The sequence below is a fragment of the Haliaeetus albicilla genome, chromosome 10, assembly GCF_947461875.1.
Source record: "Haliaeetus albicilla chromosome 10, bHalAlb1.1, whole genome shotgun sequence".
Lineage (NCBI taxonomy): Eukaryota > Metazoa > Chordata > Aves > Accipitriformes > Accipitridae > Haliaeetus > Haliaeetus albicilla.
In genome coordinates, this window is record NC_091492.1 from 28619916 (window position 1) to 28636202 (window position 16287).

At 56.5% G+C, this 16287-nt stretch overlaps 2 protein-coding genes across 3 annotated transcripts in view; both read right to left on the reverse strand.

Annotated features, from left to right (window-relative positions):
* Positions 1–16287, reverse strand: part of ASPHD2 (aspartate beta-hydroxylase domain containing 2) — a 67536-nt gene that overhangs the window by 27356 nt on the left and 23893 nt on the right. The window lies entirely within an intron of this gene.
* The window catches only part of SEZ6L (seizure related 6 homolog like), a 51925-nt gene that overhangs the window by 11404 nt on the left and 24234 nt on the right, over positions 1–16287 (reverse strand). For both annotated transcript variants that reach the window (XM_069794513.1, XM_069794512.1), the window contains exons 2-5: positions 7824–8564; positions 7436–7569; positions 877–1069; positions 104–289 (exon numbers count right to left, since the gene is read on the reverse strand). In XM_069794513.1, the coding sequence (XP_069650614.1) occupies positions 104–289; positions 877–1069; positions 7436–7569; positions 7824–8564 (1254 nt within the window). The remainder of the gene's footprint in view (positions 1–103; positions 290–876; positions 1070–7435; positions 7570–7823; positions 8565–16287) is intronic.

Sequence of the window (16287 nt, forward strand, 5' to 3'; positions counted from 1 at the left end):
AGGACTGCATTCAACTTGCAGCACAAAGCAAGCAACCCGATTTTTTTTTTCTTTGGGGATCGTAGTTTTTCATAGCACTGAGGCTAACTAACAAGGACTGTACCTGAGCAGATTGGCTCTGGGCTGCTCCAGTGTGGCCTCGATGCATTGATGCACGTAAGCACCCTGGGACCCTGCAGCTCATAGCCCAGGTGACAGTGAAAATGAGCAATTCCACCCGAGTGCAGATCCATCACGGTGACGTCTCCAAAGTCAGGTCTCCGTGGAAAGTTGCAGCTCAGCATAAACACTGGAACAAGCACACATTTTGGAGCTTAGGGCTTGTTTGGTCCAGGTCACCCCGCAGTCGAGGGGGAGTGCTGAGGACATGCTGGATGTGCCCATGGTGCCACAGACAGACCCTGCTGCTGGGTGCCGGCTGCAGAGCACTGACAAACCACCACACTGCTAGCAGCTTCTCCACCTGTTACTGCTTTTCCCCAGACCTAGTTTCTATTTTAAAAAGAATTTGCTTGAACTCATCTATTTTTTATAACTCTTCAAGGAAAAAATAGACTGGCAGTCTAAGTCTGTGCAGGAAGAGCCGCTGCATGGGGACAGAAACAGGGCAAGGCGGGCGTGAGGAGCACAGCCAGCACTGGAGCCCGGGATGTCAGTGCACGTTGAACCCTCCGCCCGGGGCATGACACGAGCTGCTGCTCACCCCCACCCCAGCCGATGCTCTGAGCACAGGCACTCATTGGAACAGGAGCCTGGCTGGTCTGCGAGGGCAGAACCCAGCATCCTTCCCCTGCTGCAGCCCGCTGGGGCTGAGCCCCGCGGGACTGATGCCCCGTCCCACCCCTCCTTGCACGCCCGCGGCGGGGAGGCACCCACCCTGGTAGTGGAGCTGGAAAGTCCCCACCACCTCATCCTGGAAGGTGCGGAAGTAGACGGAGATGGTGTTGGTGGGGCTGCGGATCACCTGGCCCTCCACCAGCAGGGTCTGGTTGGCCAGGATCACCAGGGCATCGCCGTCCACCCCGCGGATGGAGAGCACCTCCCCGTCCGACAGGTTCACGCTCTTCACCTGGGTGGAAGCAGAGACCTGTGAGCTGCAGGGGTGAAGGTGGGGGTCCCGGCGGGGTGCTGGGAAAGCAGACATGTCCCAGCCCCCTACACGCACAGCACCCGCAGCTGCAGAGCACTGCACCACCACAGCCTTCCTTCCCTCCGCGCTGCTCTGAGCACTGGCAGCTCACTGGGGACAGGAGCTCCTTGTTCAGTGGCGATGCAGCAGTCCGTGCCCTGCACAAGCCTGAGAGACCCCCGTGACCACTGACCCCTTCTCCCTCCCCCGGACAGCGGGTGCAGACAGCTAGAGCCGCTCCCTTGAGACATGTTTCAAAGCTGGATGCTCCTGTGCAGCACAAGTTCACCCACGTCTACTTCCCTGCTGAAACTGGGGATTTGGGTGGGTGAGTAAAGGTGGTGAGGGTTAGACAGGAGGAAGATGGAGGGGTACCATGAGCCACTGGTCAGGGTAGCGGTGGGGACCCAACTCTGCCCGCATCAGCCCTGGGAGCAGACCTGCACCTCAAGACACCACAGCACAGAGCATGGCCATGGCCTGGGTTCACCAATCCCAGCCGGGGCTTGGCTGTCCTGCACAGGTCTGCAATCAAACTGGGGTACTTTTGTAGGGCTCAGCACTCACCATCCACCCCGTGCACCAGGGATCCTCCCCAGGATCCCTCATCCACACCGGGGAGTGGAGGGGGGGGGTCACACGGCAAATGCGTCTAATGAATAGTCCCAAAAGGCTTTAATTATTATTTGGAAATAGCTGAAAAGTAACCCCACATTTGCATTTCATGTCCATTTAGCTTAATAAATGGGCTCATATTTCAGCAGAAAGATGCTCATCAGATCATTTGTTTCCTTAAGTATGTGAGGACCAGGGATCTATATTTAGCACACACCACAGCCTTAGCCCATAATTGCAAGCGCTCCCAATGATGTTTTGACTAGAAGGATTTGTTGCTGTTGCTACAACTGTGCCCATCTCCCCCACCTGGTGCACGAGGCAGCGATGTGCCCAGCTCCAAGGGCCACTGGTACCACACACAGAGCCACCCGTGGCACTTGGCATTCTCTGACCTGCTGGAAGAAGCGAGATTTCCTCAGGAGAAACGACCTCAACCCCATCGAGTCACTCCCTGCCTGCCCCAAAGGTCCATAAGCCTTGAACGGTGCCAGGAAAAGCCTGGTCCTCACTGCAGGGCTGGGCTGAGCAGCCCCCAGGCTGGGTCAGAGCATGCCTGGGTTCACCCCAGCCCACACTTTTTACCCAGGAGGAGCTGATATTGCCTTATTTTGCAGCAGGGTGCTGGGTCACTGCAGAGAGTCTCCGGTCCTCACTGCAGGGCAAAGCAGTCCTCGGTCCTCACGGGCACTGCACATCAGAAACATGGGCCAAGTGCGTGCCCCGGACCCTGACCTGCCCCAGGTCATTTCTTGTTCTCCAGGTTTTGTCCTAAAAACACGCCTCCCGAGCACAGCCTGCACACATCGCGTCTGGTAGGATGGCTCAGATCTAATTATCAATAAGTGAAATGAATTAAATGTTATTGGGGATGAATTATTTGGAGTGCAGGATCCAGGGATGCTAAGCGGGCTACGTACAAAGCTAACGACTTCCCCCCAGCTCCCACTGGGGCAGAGTTTTTCTTCCCGAGCTCTGCCTGAATCACTGCAAAGACTTTTCCAGGTTGTTTCTAACACATTTTGTTCTGAAATCACTCAAAGACAAACCTGCTCCCAGCTAGCTTCCTCTGGTGATGACTAGCATCAAGCACGCTATCTAGCACCGAATCACTCTGGCAAATTGGAAAGAGAAATGTTCTGGGGTGCCATCCGAGCAGCTGATTGCAGCTGAGCTGCTCTGCTCTCCCTCCTCAGCTCTGCTGCTGGGAAGGGGTTTCAGAGGAGCACCTCGAGCAGGCAGAGCTCTGCAGAAGAGAGGGAGCTGATGAACACTGAGGCATCTCCCTGGCACTTCGCAGGATGCTGTGGGGTGGGGACACTGCTCGGCTCCACCATCTGCCTCCCTCTCCTGTAAACCCAGGCTCAGAGGAGCCCAGAGCAGGGATGTCATTGCAAAGGACCCTCTGTTTCCCGTGCCAGTGCTGGGTAGGCAGGCACCCTCAGAGGACCCAGTCCGCTCTGGAGTAACCGGCAGGTACAGACGGATGCAGTGGCCGCAGGCCAGGGACCGTCAGCTGCTGTGAGAAGGACCATATGTGTGAGTTCCTGCCAGGGGCTGGGGAGGACGAGTTCTTACTTTAATCAAAGACTGCACCAAAGTCAGCTCCTAAAGAGTCTGTTGGGAAGACAGGAGGGATCCTTGATTCAGGCTGCCAGCCTTGCTCACCCACTAGAAAATCTCTTTAGGGAAATTCTATTTCCTGCCAAGAAGATTCAAGAATTTTAAAAATAAATATAATTTAACTAAGCATTCGGAGGGCTGGCTGCTCCGCAGCTCCCAGGGCTGTGATGGTGCAACCCAGCTGGCTCAGGGGCAGGCAGGCTGAGGCACAGCTCTCTCCAGGATGCTGCAAGGGGCACTGGGGGCTGCCAGCAGCGAGCTGAGCGGGGACCCCGAGCTCTCACGTAGCCCTGGGCAGCCCCCAGCACCAGGCAGGTTTGCTGGCAGCCTTTCCTGACACGATGCCTGATATCCAGGCTTTGTGCCTCCTCCTCGCCGAAGGCAGATTTCCTCTGCAGTGAGCAAGGGTCTGACTCCAAAGGCTGCAAGGGAAAGAAGCGGAGGGTCCTCGTGGCCTCCTGAACGGTTTCAAGTGCCTGCAGGAGCAGCCCCAGGGCTCTACACTCCCAGTCTCTATTTTGGGGCAGGGCTGCAATGCCACAGCCATTCCTGCCACCACTGCACTCTCCCATGGTCCCAGTATTGAGGGTCAGCACCTTCCTGTCCCAGAGGTGTCTATTTTCTCCTGCAGATGCCTTTAACAAGATTCACAGAGGTAACAGGCAGCGCTTCACCATCAGTTGCTCTGCCCTCCCCTTGCCACATGCTGAATCCTGGGGGACACTTTTCCCCATGCTCTCCTGAACATCCTTCCTCCTGTCCAGCCTCCAGCAGGACCTGCTGAGACCATACTCCACTCATGACAAGGGAGTGCACCAGCCCAGGCTCCATGCAGAGCACATCCAACCCAGCTCCCCAGGCCACCCCACCACAGAGCAATACAGCACCTGCACAGCTCTGCTCCCCAGCCCAGCCTGGCTTCTCCCAAACCAGCATCCCTGAGCAGGTCTGGCCTCCAGAGCTCCCAGCTCAGCCCCAGCAAACCCATGTGGAAAAAGAAATCCCTCATGGATCACCTCTGCCTCACACCATCCTGGCATGAGAGCTCAGCCCCACTCCTCCTCACCCAGCAAGATCTCTCTCTGCCTATCTCCATTACAGGAGCTGTGAATTAAATCCAAATCACTTAAATGTTAACCAATTAACCACATCATGGTGAGGCAGCTGAGGAGGTTGCACTGCGTTACTCCAGCACCTGCCCGATGTAATTAGCCTCAGAGCCACTGAAGCTTGCAGTGCTTGTACATGTGAAATAATTAAAAAGCAATGGAAAAGACTCCGTCAGCACCAGGCAAAACAAGGGGGAGCAGTGGGGAGGTAACGGCTGTCCCACCCGGCTCGGGTATGGGTATTGCCCCCAGCCAAGCTGACACATTGGGGATGAGCAGCGGTACCTGCCATACGTCAGCCCCTCGTGCCAGCTAGTGCAGCCCTTGCTCTGCGCCCCAGACCTGTGAAGCATCCTGGCAGCCAGCAGTCCTCCCTGTCACCTCCAGTCTCAGCCCTTCTGGTAGGAAATAATACAGAATTAGGACTGCCACCTTCCAGCATGTCTGTGCTAATTACTCCCCACAGTGCAAGCTGGAGAGCAGCACAGAATGAGGCCATTGGTCTTGGTTTACAGGTGGGGAAACTGGGGCATGACGCTGGGATGGTCCCCGGGGCCCTACGCTCTACCTGTGCACTGCTGTGGGTCCTGGCACCTGGGAGGGGAGGCAACGGTTAGAGGTAGCCCAAACCCCACAATTATTGGCCCTTCCGCCATGCTGTGCCCCATTTCCCCAACACTGGGGCAAGGGGCTGGGATGCTGCTGGGGGCTGGGATGCTGCGTTCGGGGCTGGCTGCCAGCTGGCTGTTGCCCCCCTGCCAGGGGCAGCTTGTGCAGGGATGCCTCCAGATTCAGCTCCCTTGGCTGCCAGTCTTTTGTGATGGTCTTGCAGGCTTGTCAGGAGCAGCTGGGCATGGGTCCTTACAGCAAAGCCTGTTCGTGATGGTGGGGAAAAGTCCCAGCTGTGGGACTAGAGCTTTCTGCACCAGTCCCACTGGTCAGGGATGATGTCCAGGGTAGACTTGTCATTTTAAAATCAGGTTTGCATGCAAACATGGACAATGTTTCTGCACTGCACTGTCTGCCTCCTCCATCAGCATGTATCATGTGTGACATCCTTTGTGCAAACTAAGGAGGGGACAAATCTGCTGTCTTGCTTGCCACAAGTGCTGTTTCTAGCTTTCTTGGGACATAATTCGTGTCACTGCTGCTGCCTAAATGGTTAAAAAGCCTTCTGCAGAGCTTGCTGCCTGCAGTGGCAAGTCAGGTATTCGCTGATGCTGCCATGCTGGAGCACATCAGTCCTCGTCCGTGGGCACCTGCAGAGGGTCCCTGCAGCATCTGGGGCGGCAGGGCAGGGACTGGCAGCCCCTTTCCCTCCTCCGTAATCTTTGCTGAGCTGTTGCCCACCCTGGGGCAGGGCACGGGCAGGCACTTTGCTGCTCTCGGCTGCAGGCAGCAGCTCCGGGGCACTCAGCACCACTGCCTGCAGCCCCAGGGCCCATTCCCCTCCAGCTCCCACCGGTGCCTATCTGCCTGGAGTGGCTCAGCCCTGCCTGGCCGCCCACGGGCATCTCAGCCACCCCAGGAGCTGTTGCCAGACAGGCTGCATGGTGCATGCTCAGCCAGCTCTAGATGAGGCCATGCTCAGCCAGCGCGGACCTGCTGTTGTGATTTAATTTGTCTGAAATGCTCAGAAGCATCAGCAAAGTGAAATGCAAAGCTCGGGGGGTGGAGAGGCTAATTTTATGCTCCATTAAAATCTCAGTTTACAATGGAGCGAGGTCAGGAATGGTGTCACCTGATGGATTATGGACGGAAGCGAATTTACAGCGGAGCAGCCTGTCTTTAGCACCCTGTGGATTTGGGGAGACAAAGTTACTGCCATGGAAAAGTGTCTGAGACAGACACACATGCCAGTGCTCACCCCTGTGCTCTGCTGGCTCGCAGGGCAACCTCCGCAGCAGGGCACGTTTCCACATCGTGCCACAGAGGTCAGCCCCTTGTGCCTGCTGGAGGGATGGCAGGAACAAGCTCGCTGGAACTACTACTCTTTTTAATGCACATTCTTAATTACACAGATTAAAAGTTAATGGATTTTAATTGGATGCAAATGGTGACATGGGGAAAAACGCAAGAACAAGAAAGGATTGCACACCAGAGCATGGAGACCATGGACTGATGGTGTCTGAAACCTGTCCAGGCCCCTGCCCTGCTCCCAGCCTTGCCGGACTGTGGGATGTGGCGTTTTGGGGAGAGCTGACCGTGCACGTCTGCCTGGGCCAGACCCCCCGCTCTGATGGGTTTGCACAGTGCCGGCACGGCGGCAGCCCTGGCATGCGGTGTGCTGCACCCATGCTGGCCGTGCCCGCCGCTCCATGCTCCTGTTCGTGCCAGGTCACAGCAGTTCCAGATGCCTTCCTGCAGAAACTCACCCCTGGCTCTCTGCTGCAGCATACATACTTGCTGCTGCTGGGGTTTGCTGCAAAATGCCTGCTTGTCCATGTGGGTTTTATCCTTCAGTTGTCAGGGACGTGGCCCTGCTTCTGTGTAGGAGCCATTTGTCAAAACCCGTCCAAAGCAAGTGCTGGCTGGAGAGGGGACTTGGGCTGCCCACGCAGATGCCTCGGGGCTGCCCGCACACCTCCTGATGGGCTGGGGAGGGAGGGCAGAAGGCTGGTGGCCGCACCGGAGACAGCGCTGCTGCTTCGCCCCTTCCCACGAAGGCTTAATGCCTTTTTTTGCAAATCGCCTGCCAGTGCCTCGTTGTTAAATTAATTGCATGGCATTTCAATGCTCTGATCATCACTGACGTTCAGGATCCACCAGTTCCCTTGTACAGTTTATTTATTACATGGCCTAAGAAAAATCTATTTTTCTCCCTGGGAAGGGTTTTTTTAAGCAAGTGCAGGTGCCCAGGGCAGCTGTGCCCAAAGCTGTGGGTGCTTTGCATCATTTGCTGTTGCAGAGCAGGGGTGTCGGGCCATAGTGATCCCCTGCCCCCAGACGTGCTTCTCACCTGGAGCTCGACGCCATAGCCCGTGTAGACGGTGACGTTGTAGGTGCACTCCAGGTAGCTGTGCACAGGCAGCGGAGGGTAGTCCGTGGAGTCGATGTAGCCCTCAGGGTCGTGGAAGCTCATGCTGCAGAGGACTAGGGGGAACGTGTGTCAGCGATCGCCCCGGGGGAACGGCTCACCCGGCAGCTCCCTCCCGCACCTGGGTACGACCCTAAAACCCAGCACCCGGCTTCCTGCTCCAGCGGCCAACACCGCTGAAGGGCAGAAGATTTTAGGCAGCCCCACAAACTCAGGCAGTGCCGCCGGCACCGCACGCAGAGCTGCTCCCCGTCAGCTGCCGTAACCCCATGCCCATGCTCCCCGGCCCTGTGTGGGCGGTGCGGCTTACCTGGGGTGGGCTCCGTGGTTATGACGGTGGTGGTGATGATGGTGGACGTGGTTGTTTCTTGGCTCTCTTCTGACGTGGAGCCGTGCACCTCTCTCTCCGTGCCGTTTGTCCAGTTAACGGTGCCGCCGGCAGGAGCCACGGTCGGAGCCTCGCCAGCATCACCCGTGCTGTCGGGGAAGGGCCGAGGGACCGCCGGTGGCAGGGTGGACGGGGAGATCTGCAGCGTGGGGTGGCTGGTTGTGGCCCGGCCCCCCCAGGGCAGCTCGGGGGGGCTCTGCTCCGCATCCCCCGCCCTGGTTGCTGCCTCTGCCGGTGCACGCTGTTCTTGGGAGGCGATAGGGAGCCCGGACCCCAGCGGGCTGGCCGATGAGGCAGCCCTGGGGGGCCCTGGCAGGGTGGGCTTGGGCCTTGGGTGCTTCCTTGCCGTATTTACTTGCTTTAGCGTAGGTGGCTTTTTCTTAACAGGGAAAGTTTGTTTTGCATCAGCGTCGGGGGCGGCGGTGGGCGTTGGCAGGATGTGGCTCCGCACCAGCAGCGTCGTCTCCTCCGCCGCCGGCTCGGCGCCGTCCTCCGCCGCCGGCAGCAGGTTGAGGGCAGTGGCGTGCCCGAGCTCCCTGCCTGCGCTGGCCGAACCCATGGCATGCCTGAGCTCCCCAGCTCCGCCGACCGTCTTGTCCACCAGCTCGTCTGCAGCGAGAGGGTCCGGGCTGGCGGGGACCAGCGCTGCCCCTGATCCACTGTCTGCAAAAAAATGGGGAAAAGTGGGACTTGGGCAATTCTGGGCATGAAATTATAGCTGTGCCGGCGGCACAAAATCAGCCCCCCAGGGAGCTGCGGCTGATTGAATGCCTGCCGTTCTCCCAAACAGACTGATTATGGGAAAGCAATAATGAGCCTGCACTCCGAAAGTTGGGTTTCTGTTGAAACTCAGTGGCCTTATCTCACTGTTTCAGAGCTGCTATTTGGTCTCTTTATCTAGAGGTCACTTGTTCAGGGAGGTTCACTCACTCCTGCTGAGTTTGTTGCTCTGGCTCGATCTCTGTGAAAAGCCTTTATTTTTGCAATTGTCATCAGCAAATATGCCTATTTCAAAGCGCCTGATTAGGCCGCAGCTCTTTCCCATTGTCTTCCCCACGCTGCTGCCTGGCGGGGAACAGACGCCGATTAACTGGCTTCCTCCGGCCTCCCATGGCAAAACACCACCCACTTCTGCAAAGTCTCTCCTTAGGCAGCCACTAACCTTTTGTGTTGGGCAAAGCATTGCGCGGGAAAGAAAGAGTAATCAAAGCCACACCGCCACCGCTTCAGCCAGGGAGTTTAATTGCATGAAATACAGATTTATTCACCACCAACGGGCCTGATTGGGCTGCGGTCCATGGTGTAAAATAAGCTGTAAGCAGCACCGCGGCTCTGCGAAATGCTGCAGAAAGCTCCAAGAGGCAGAGAGTCAACATTTTCCATGGAAACAGCAGTTGCCAGGGAAGGTGTTTAATGCGCCGTACTTAAAGACTGTAATTCCAGCCCCCTCAGCTTCCCCAGGAGGGTTTGGAACCCGAGTTCCCAAAACACAGGGTCTCTGCCTGTGGCGTGGGCAGGCACCCGGCTGGGCATGGGGCTGCCTGGGCAGGTGTTCCCCTTTGCAACAGCAAACGAAGGCACCGACCTGCTCCAAAAAGTGGTTCAAGTTGCTGTGACATGCCTGCAGGGGCAGCCGGGACGTGTGCTCGCCACAGTGCCAGGTTTCTGTGGGATGGGGGACTGGAGCAGCAGCCAGGATTACTTTCCCAAGCAGACTCCAGCAAAGCATGGTAAACCTCTGGCTTGCCCTGGGCACTTCATTACAATTAAGTGTTACAGATACTTTAAATAAAAGCACAACGCTTGCATTAAATTTCACTTGATTTTTTTGCGTTTCAAATTCTACTAATGAAGGTAGGACTGGAATGAAAAGGAAGAATGGAGCTTTTGGATGTGAAACCTGAAACACAGGGACACTGCCAGGTGATTGCTGTGGGGGAGTACCGTTCCCCTGGAGTCCAACCGCCGTTTACCTCACGCTGTGATTTTAATGCCTTTCAACTTCTGCTTCTGATGCCTTAGCATTAGTTTTGCTGCCGCACAGCTGGCGAGCACCGTGCTGGGCACGCTGCGGTGCAGGCCGGCACAGCACTGCTCTGGCACAGCAGTGGTTTTACAAGGGCTCTGCTGGTACGGGCTGCTTTAGCTCCTCAGCCCTAAGCACAGAATCGTAATCTCATTGCAGGCAATTGCATGAGCACTGGGGCAGAATCGGGCAGAGGATGGGAAAGCAGGCGAGCATCGATAAGCGTGCCTGGCTTTGCTCCGCTGCGCTGCCCAGGCTGGGGGACCCTGTGCTCCTCCTGCCCTGCGTGGGCACGTGAACACCACCGTCAGCCATGCTCCCCCCTACCCTGCCCGGTATTGTGCACGGAGGACTCCTGACGGAGAAGAAAGTTGTAGGAGACCTTAAACCCGCCTCGGTGGTGACGCTGCAGAGCGTGGCTGCTTGCTATGCTGCTCGTGATCCCTGGCCGCGCTGCGGCTCCCCCAGCGTGTTTATGCCATCCAGCTGTTGCCTCTCATTACATATTTAAGTGCTGATCCTGGAAACACTCGGGTACCCGCTCTGCTTTCTGCAGAGGTGCGCGCTCACTCAGAGGTGACTTGCATGCATAACGCTCAGCCCCTGCGTTATTTGGATATGCGGGATCAGCGGCTTTATAGGACTCGGACTCATACACTCTAAGGTACGAGCGCTCGCCTGGACGGACCAGGGACCCCAGCACTGTCACCTCCACAGGTGCCAGGGAGAAAAGGGACTCACAGTGGCAATGGAGTGGCAGAGTCTTGAATGCCCCAGTGGTCCCTGCCAGCTCCCTTTATAACCAAGCAGTTATTCTTCTTGCTGCAGCTTGTGCAAGGATAAGCAGTGGTCACTGCTCCAAATGGTTGCTCTGCAGCAAAAGCAGCCCAGCGTCAGCCTTGGGGAATGTGCCGTGGGATGGGGGATATCCCCAGCCGTTAATGGGGCAGCCGCTGCCTGCAGGGCAGGAGGGACTGGCACAAGCAGCCTGCTGAAAGTTGACTTTGCTCCGTCTTTTGGAGAATCGAGGAGGTTTCTGGCCAGAACCAAAGATAAGGGTACACAACAGGGAAAGGCAAATGTTGGGAGAGTTAGCCTGAAGGATGGAGTTCCCAAGATCTGCTTGTCTGAGGCTGGAGATGTATTTTTGTCCAGGTCTGTGCAGTGAGTGCACGGCAGGAGTGCAGGAGCCTTCCCCTCCGCTGCAGGCAGGCTCACCTCTCCTCTCGCTGGGCTGTGCCAGGACAGTCCCTGAGCTGCTCCTGCTCCTCCATCCCCTTGAGCCCTTGCATGGGCTGCTGTTACCTGCGTTGGTCCTTAGCCCCAACTCCCTGGGACAGCCAGGGCCCTGCCTGTGCCCATCCAAAGTCGCTGTGTCCTGCTGTCAGCCGGTTGAGCCATGGACCCAGCCACAGGCAAGCCGGTCCCGGCTATGGAGGTCTTCCTGGCCTCTCCCGTTATGTTTCCCATGACTTAAAAAATTAATTCTTTAATTAGCAGTGGTTCAGCAAATTCATTAGCTGATTCCCTTAGCACATTAGGAGACATTTCACACACATAGTCTGCAACCACTGACTTGTGTCGGCTCTGAATAATCTCCCCCGGCTCCCCCCGGGGACGCTGGGTGCCTCGGTGTCCCCATGCACACTGCTAGGGGGGCAGCCCAGGAGCCCCCACACCCTCCACTCATTTCTGAGTGTCTCTGCTTCCCTCTCCATCCCACCCCCGGGCTGAGCCTGTCCTCCATGGGCATCCTGCCATGGGGCCATGGGCATCCTGCTGTGGGGTGATGGGGGGAATTGGTCCCCAAGGCAGTGCCAGCATCAACTCCCCTTCCCTGACAAGTTTTGTAGGGCTCTCACGTGCTTTAGGCTTCCTCTCCCAGCCCAAGCCCGGGATGGGTGACTGGTGGCTGCTCTCCCACTGCCGCTGGTCTGGCTGCAGCTCAGCTCATCGGTTTTAGTGCTCTGCAGCAAAACGGTTTCTCCATTACAGGAGAAAATGGGGCTGTCAGACAAGGAGGAGGCAGCATGGCCCTGGGAGGTGAGGGGAGGGGGCTCGCTGGCTGGTGGGACACAGTGGGACACCAGTTCATGGTGGGACAGTCAGGATGTTCCTACAGGAACCTGAGTCCTTAAAGCTGGTGTATTACCAGAAACAGCAAAACAGCATCCCTGGGTTATTTGTCATGTGAACTCTAATTCTTAACGGATGTTGCTGTTAAACCATATTTCACGCTTTCAGAAAGTTGACTAATTTCTTACTAGATCCTTTGCCAGGATGCATTTAAACGATTCTGTCCTTAACAAAGCATGAAATAAAACACTCTGTATAGTGACTCTGTAATGAGATACTTAATATGCTTTAGTTTGTAAAGGGCAAGTGTGTATTTCAGGGAAGCGAAGAATGCAGCCAGGCTGGAGCGGGGAGACGGAGGCACAGGGGGGCCCTGGCTTCGGTGATTAATAAGGACATATTCCACATTACCAGAAAAAGAAGTGAATAACAAGCTTAACTCCAGATTGCATCGCCACCCCCAAACTGGAGCTGTGCCCCAGCATGTCCCCAAGATGCAGGCTGCCAGCCCTGCCTGCTGCCTCCCCGGCGCTGCCAGACCCTGCTCACACCCCACATGCCTCGGTGCTGCCCCACGACCCCCCATGGCCCCAGCACAGCCCAGTGCCTGCTCCCCTCCCTGCTCGACTGGCTTTCTTCCACTCACTTGTGCCCGGTGCCCATCTCGGGAAGGGAAGGGAGCCATCAGCTCTTCCCTCCCGGGGGGGGCAGAGGCCCCCACACATGGAGGGGCTGTTGCTGCCCGCAGAGTTGAGTTCCCCTGCCGACGGCCTCTCCAGGGTGGACGAGGCTTTAGGAAAAGCAAAGAGCAGCGGAAGCAGAATGAAGTATCCTCATCCTTAAGGAAGGATTGCAGTAGATTTCCATATTTGATAGTAGGGTAAGGGCAGGCTTTGGTAAGATGCTTTCCATACTCATCTGAATGCAAACAGCCATTCTCCCACCTCCAAGGACTACGGGGTAATCATGGTGAGAGATGAGATTTGAAATTGCCCAAGCACCTTTGGTGGATTTCTATCCAGGAGCCAGCCCAGGAGCACGGGGGGGTTGCGGCTCACACTCATCGCTGGAAGCTCTGCAGCCCTTCTCCCCTCCCAGGACCACAGCAATGTAGCCTGGCCACCTAATGCCACTGGAGTGCTAAATAAACCACCAGTGATTTATAATAAATTCTGTGGATTTACTCTGAATTGCAGTAGCAAAAATATTATCATAATGGCAGGCAGGAAATGTTGTCAGCAGGGGACGGTTGCTTGGGGTGCTCTCATAGCCGGGCTCTTACTCTCTGCTGCTCACTCACAGCACAGGACGAGGCTGTTTAAAGTCACCCAGTGCTGCAGGATGCCCATGCTCCCCGCCATCACCCCGGCCCCACGGGATGCTCAGGTGGGGGCCGGGGCAGGTGGAGCAGGACCCTTCCTGGCTGCCCAAATCCATCCTGTTCTGCACAAGCCATCGATCCAGAGACACTGAGCTGGTGGAAGAGAAATGATCACGTTTGACCTTGATCTAATCTGCTAAACCAGCTCCAGAGGAAGAAAATGCTATCAAGATGTACAAGGGGTTTATCTTGTATCTTGATCAGGAGCGCTCCGCAGGCAGTTTGAGACTGGAAAGGCTTCTCTAAATCCACAAAAGCTTCCGCAAGCGGCCCCCACAGCTGGGCACGGCGTGGCGCCCGGGGCACTGCGCTCTGCACAGCGGCGTTGGCATAGGCGGCTGCTCCTGCAAGGTGGGACAGAAACGTCCGGGACGGTTTGGAGCACAAGTGATCTATCTTAATGCAACATGACAGCTCATCTTCAGGTCTATTCTGGGATCTGCCTAGATACCGGCGTGTAAACACTGAGGAAGGAAGCTCAGCTCCGGGGAGGACGTCTCCAACCAGCTTTCACTCCCCCACGATTTATACTTAGCCGCCGTCGGAAGCGCTGGCTCCTCTGCAGGGCACGGGTGCTGAGCACGCCGTGCTGCATGTGGGAGTGTGCGGGCTCTGCGCCGGCCAGGGCTGGCAGTGGGGACACAGCCCCAGTCCCCAGGGCTGGGGTGATGGCACGGAGCTCTCGAGAGGTAGCGGGGCAGGAGGGGCGGCAGGGCAGGCAGGGCAAGGGCAGGGGCAGCCAAAGCAGCTCCCCTCGCCCAGACCCAGCACTGACCTGGGTGCTTGCAGGGCACCAGCCACCCGCCCACCTGAGCAGCGCCGTCAGCTGCTCACAGAGGGCCCTTGGCACCAAAAGTTTCCTTAAATATACACAAATGAGTACAAATACCGCTCTGAAACTTGCCATCAGAGCAAGAAAAATTAATGACCTCAAAGACCAACATAACTGGGTGTCGTGGTTTAACCCCAGCCAGCAACTAAGCATCACGCAGCCACTCACTCACTCCCCCCCCATCCAGTGGGATGGGGGAGAAAATCAGGAAAAGAAGTAAAACTCCTGGGTTGAGATAAGAACGATTTAATAGAACAGAAAAGAAGAAACTAGTAATGATAATGATAACACTAATAAAATGACAACAGTAGTAATAAAAGGATTGAAATGTACAAATGATGCGCAGGGCAATTGCTCACCACCCGCCGACCGACACCCAGCCAGTCCCCGAGCGGCGAATCCCTGCCCCCCCACTTCCCAGTTCCTAAACTAGATGGGACGTCCCATGGTATGGAATACACTGTTGGCCAGTTTGGGTCAGGTGCCCTGGCTGGGCATGAGAAGCTGAAAAATCCTTGACTGTAGTCTAAACACTACTGAGCAACAACTGAAAACATCAGTGTTGTTGTCAACATTCTTCACATACTGAACTCAAAACATAGCACTGTACCAGCTACTAGGAAGACAGTTAACTACATCCCAGCTGAAACCAGGACACTGGGGTCTGTGCTCTGTTACCCATGCAATCCTTCTGCCCATACAAAGAATAACTAATTGTTCTGACAATATTTTTTCAGGTGCAAACAGCCCTTTTTTTGCCATTTAGGAAAGTTTTCTCTTACTCTTTTGAAGAATTTTGTTTTCCCGCTACTCAGAAATAAATCTGCTTATTGCTCGTGATCTGTGAGCACGCAGCGACAGATTTGGGTTGTGGCCTGGAATTTGCCGTGACAGCCCAGGCGCATTAACTGAGCAAACTGTAATGTATTAAGCAAAAGAGTGAATGAGATTGCAAGGCCAGGCGAACAAAAGAAAACTAATTAAACGTGAGCTCAAGCTCTCCCCTTTGCCACAATTTCATATGCTATCAGCTCTTGTTCTCCATAAAAGTGAAACTGGCTTTTCAGCGGTCCCTCTCAAAAAGCAGCTTGGCTGTGTTTTGCACAGGGCAGGGACACGGTGCGTTCAGGCAGTTTTCCGCTGCCCAGCGGCCGCAGTGCCAGCGTCCCCGCGTCCCCACCAAGCGGAGCCCCGCTGTGCTCCTGGGCAAGGGGCACCCCCAGACTCTGCCTTTGACCCAGCACCGGCACAGCGGAAGATGAGACTTTCAGCTTCTGGACCTTGAATTTACAGACAAAACCCACACTGAAACCCATGGTGCCGTCAGACCTTCCCCGCCGGCAGCACCTGTGGCTGTGCCGGTGCCTGTGCTGCCCCCGCAGCAGGGAGCCCCTGGCAATCAAGGCACTGTCAATTAAGGGCACAGCAAAGAGCTTGTTCCAGCCCCAAAAGCCTTTGTGGAGCAGCAGGGAATGGGAAGCTCAGTGTTCAAAGCGCCAAGAGAAGCTGACAGCAAAGCCCCTTGCCTATGCCGCTGCAGTCCCTGCCCACGCTTGAGGCCCTGGGATGGCCCCAGGGAGCCGTGATGTCCCCGGGATGGGCCAGCTGGGGACTCTCCATGGGGCTGCGCTGGGTCGGCAGGACTGGTGCCAGCATGGTACCACACCGGGATCCGGGTGGGACCTTGGCTGCGGGATACCTGCAGCCCAAAGGGATGTGCTCAGGGCAGGGCAGGAGCCACTGCCCGCTAGCTCAGCTCCTGGGGATGGTGCCTGGGGCTGCAGCCACCTCCTCAGAAACAACCTCAGCAACTGTGATCTCCACAACTTCAGCCCCAGCATGCAGGAAAATCAGCGGCTCTCATCACAGGCACCTTGCTGGCAGAGCAGAGTGTGTCTGGGCAGCCCCTGGAGCACGTTGAGTCCCCACATCCCTTCCCGGGGCCACGCTGCACAGCTACGTAGTTTCCATGGGAGGCTCAGCCCCGGGCCCCCGTGGTGCAGAGTCCCACACGCTGTGGCCTCCCCAGCCCCAAAGCTTCATCCCCATGCGAGAGGGTCCCCAGCACCCC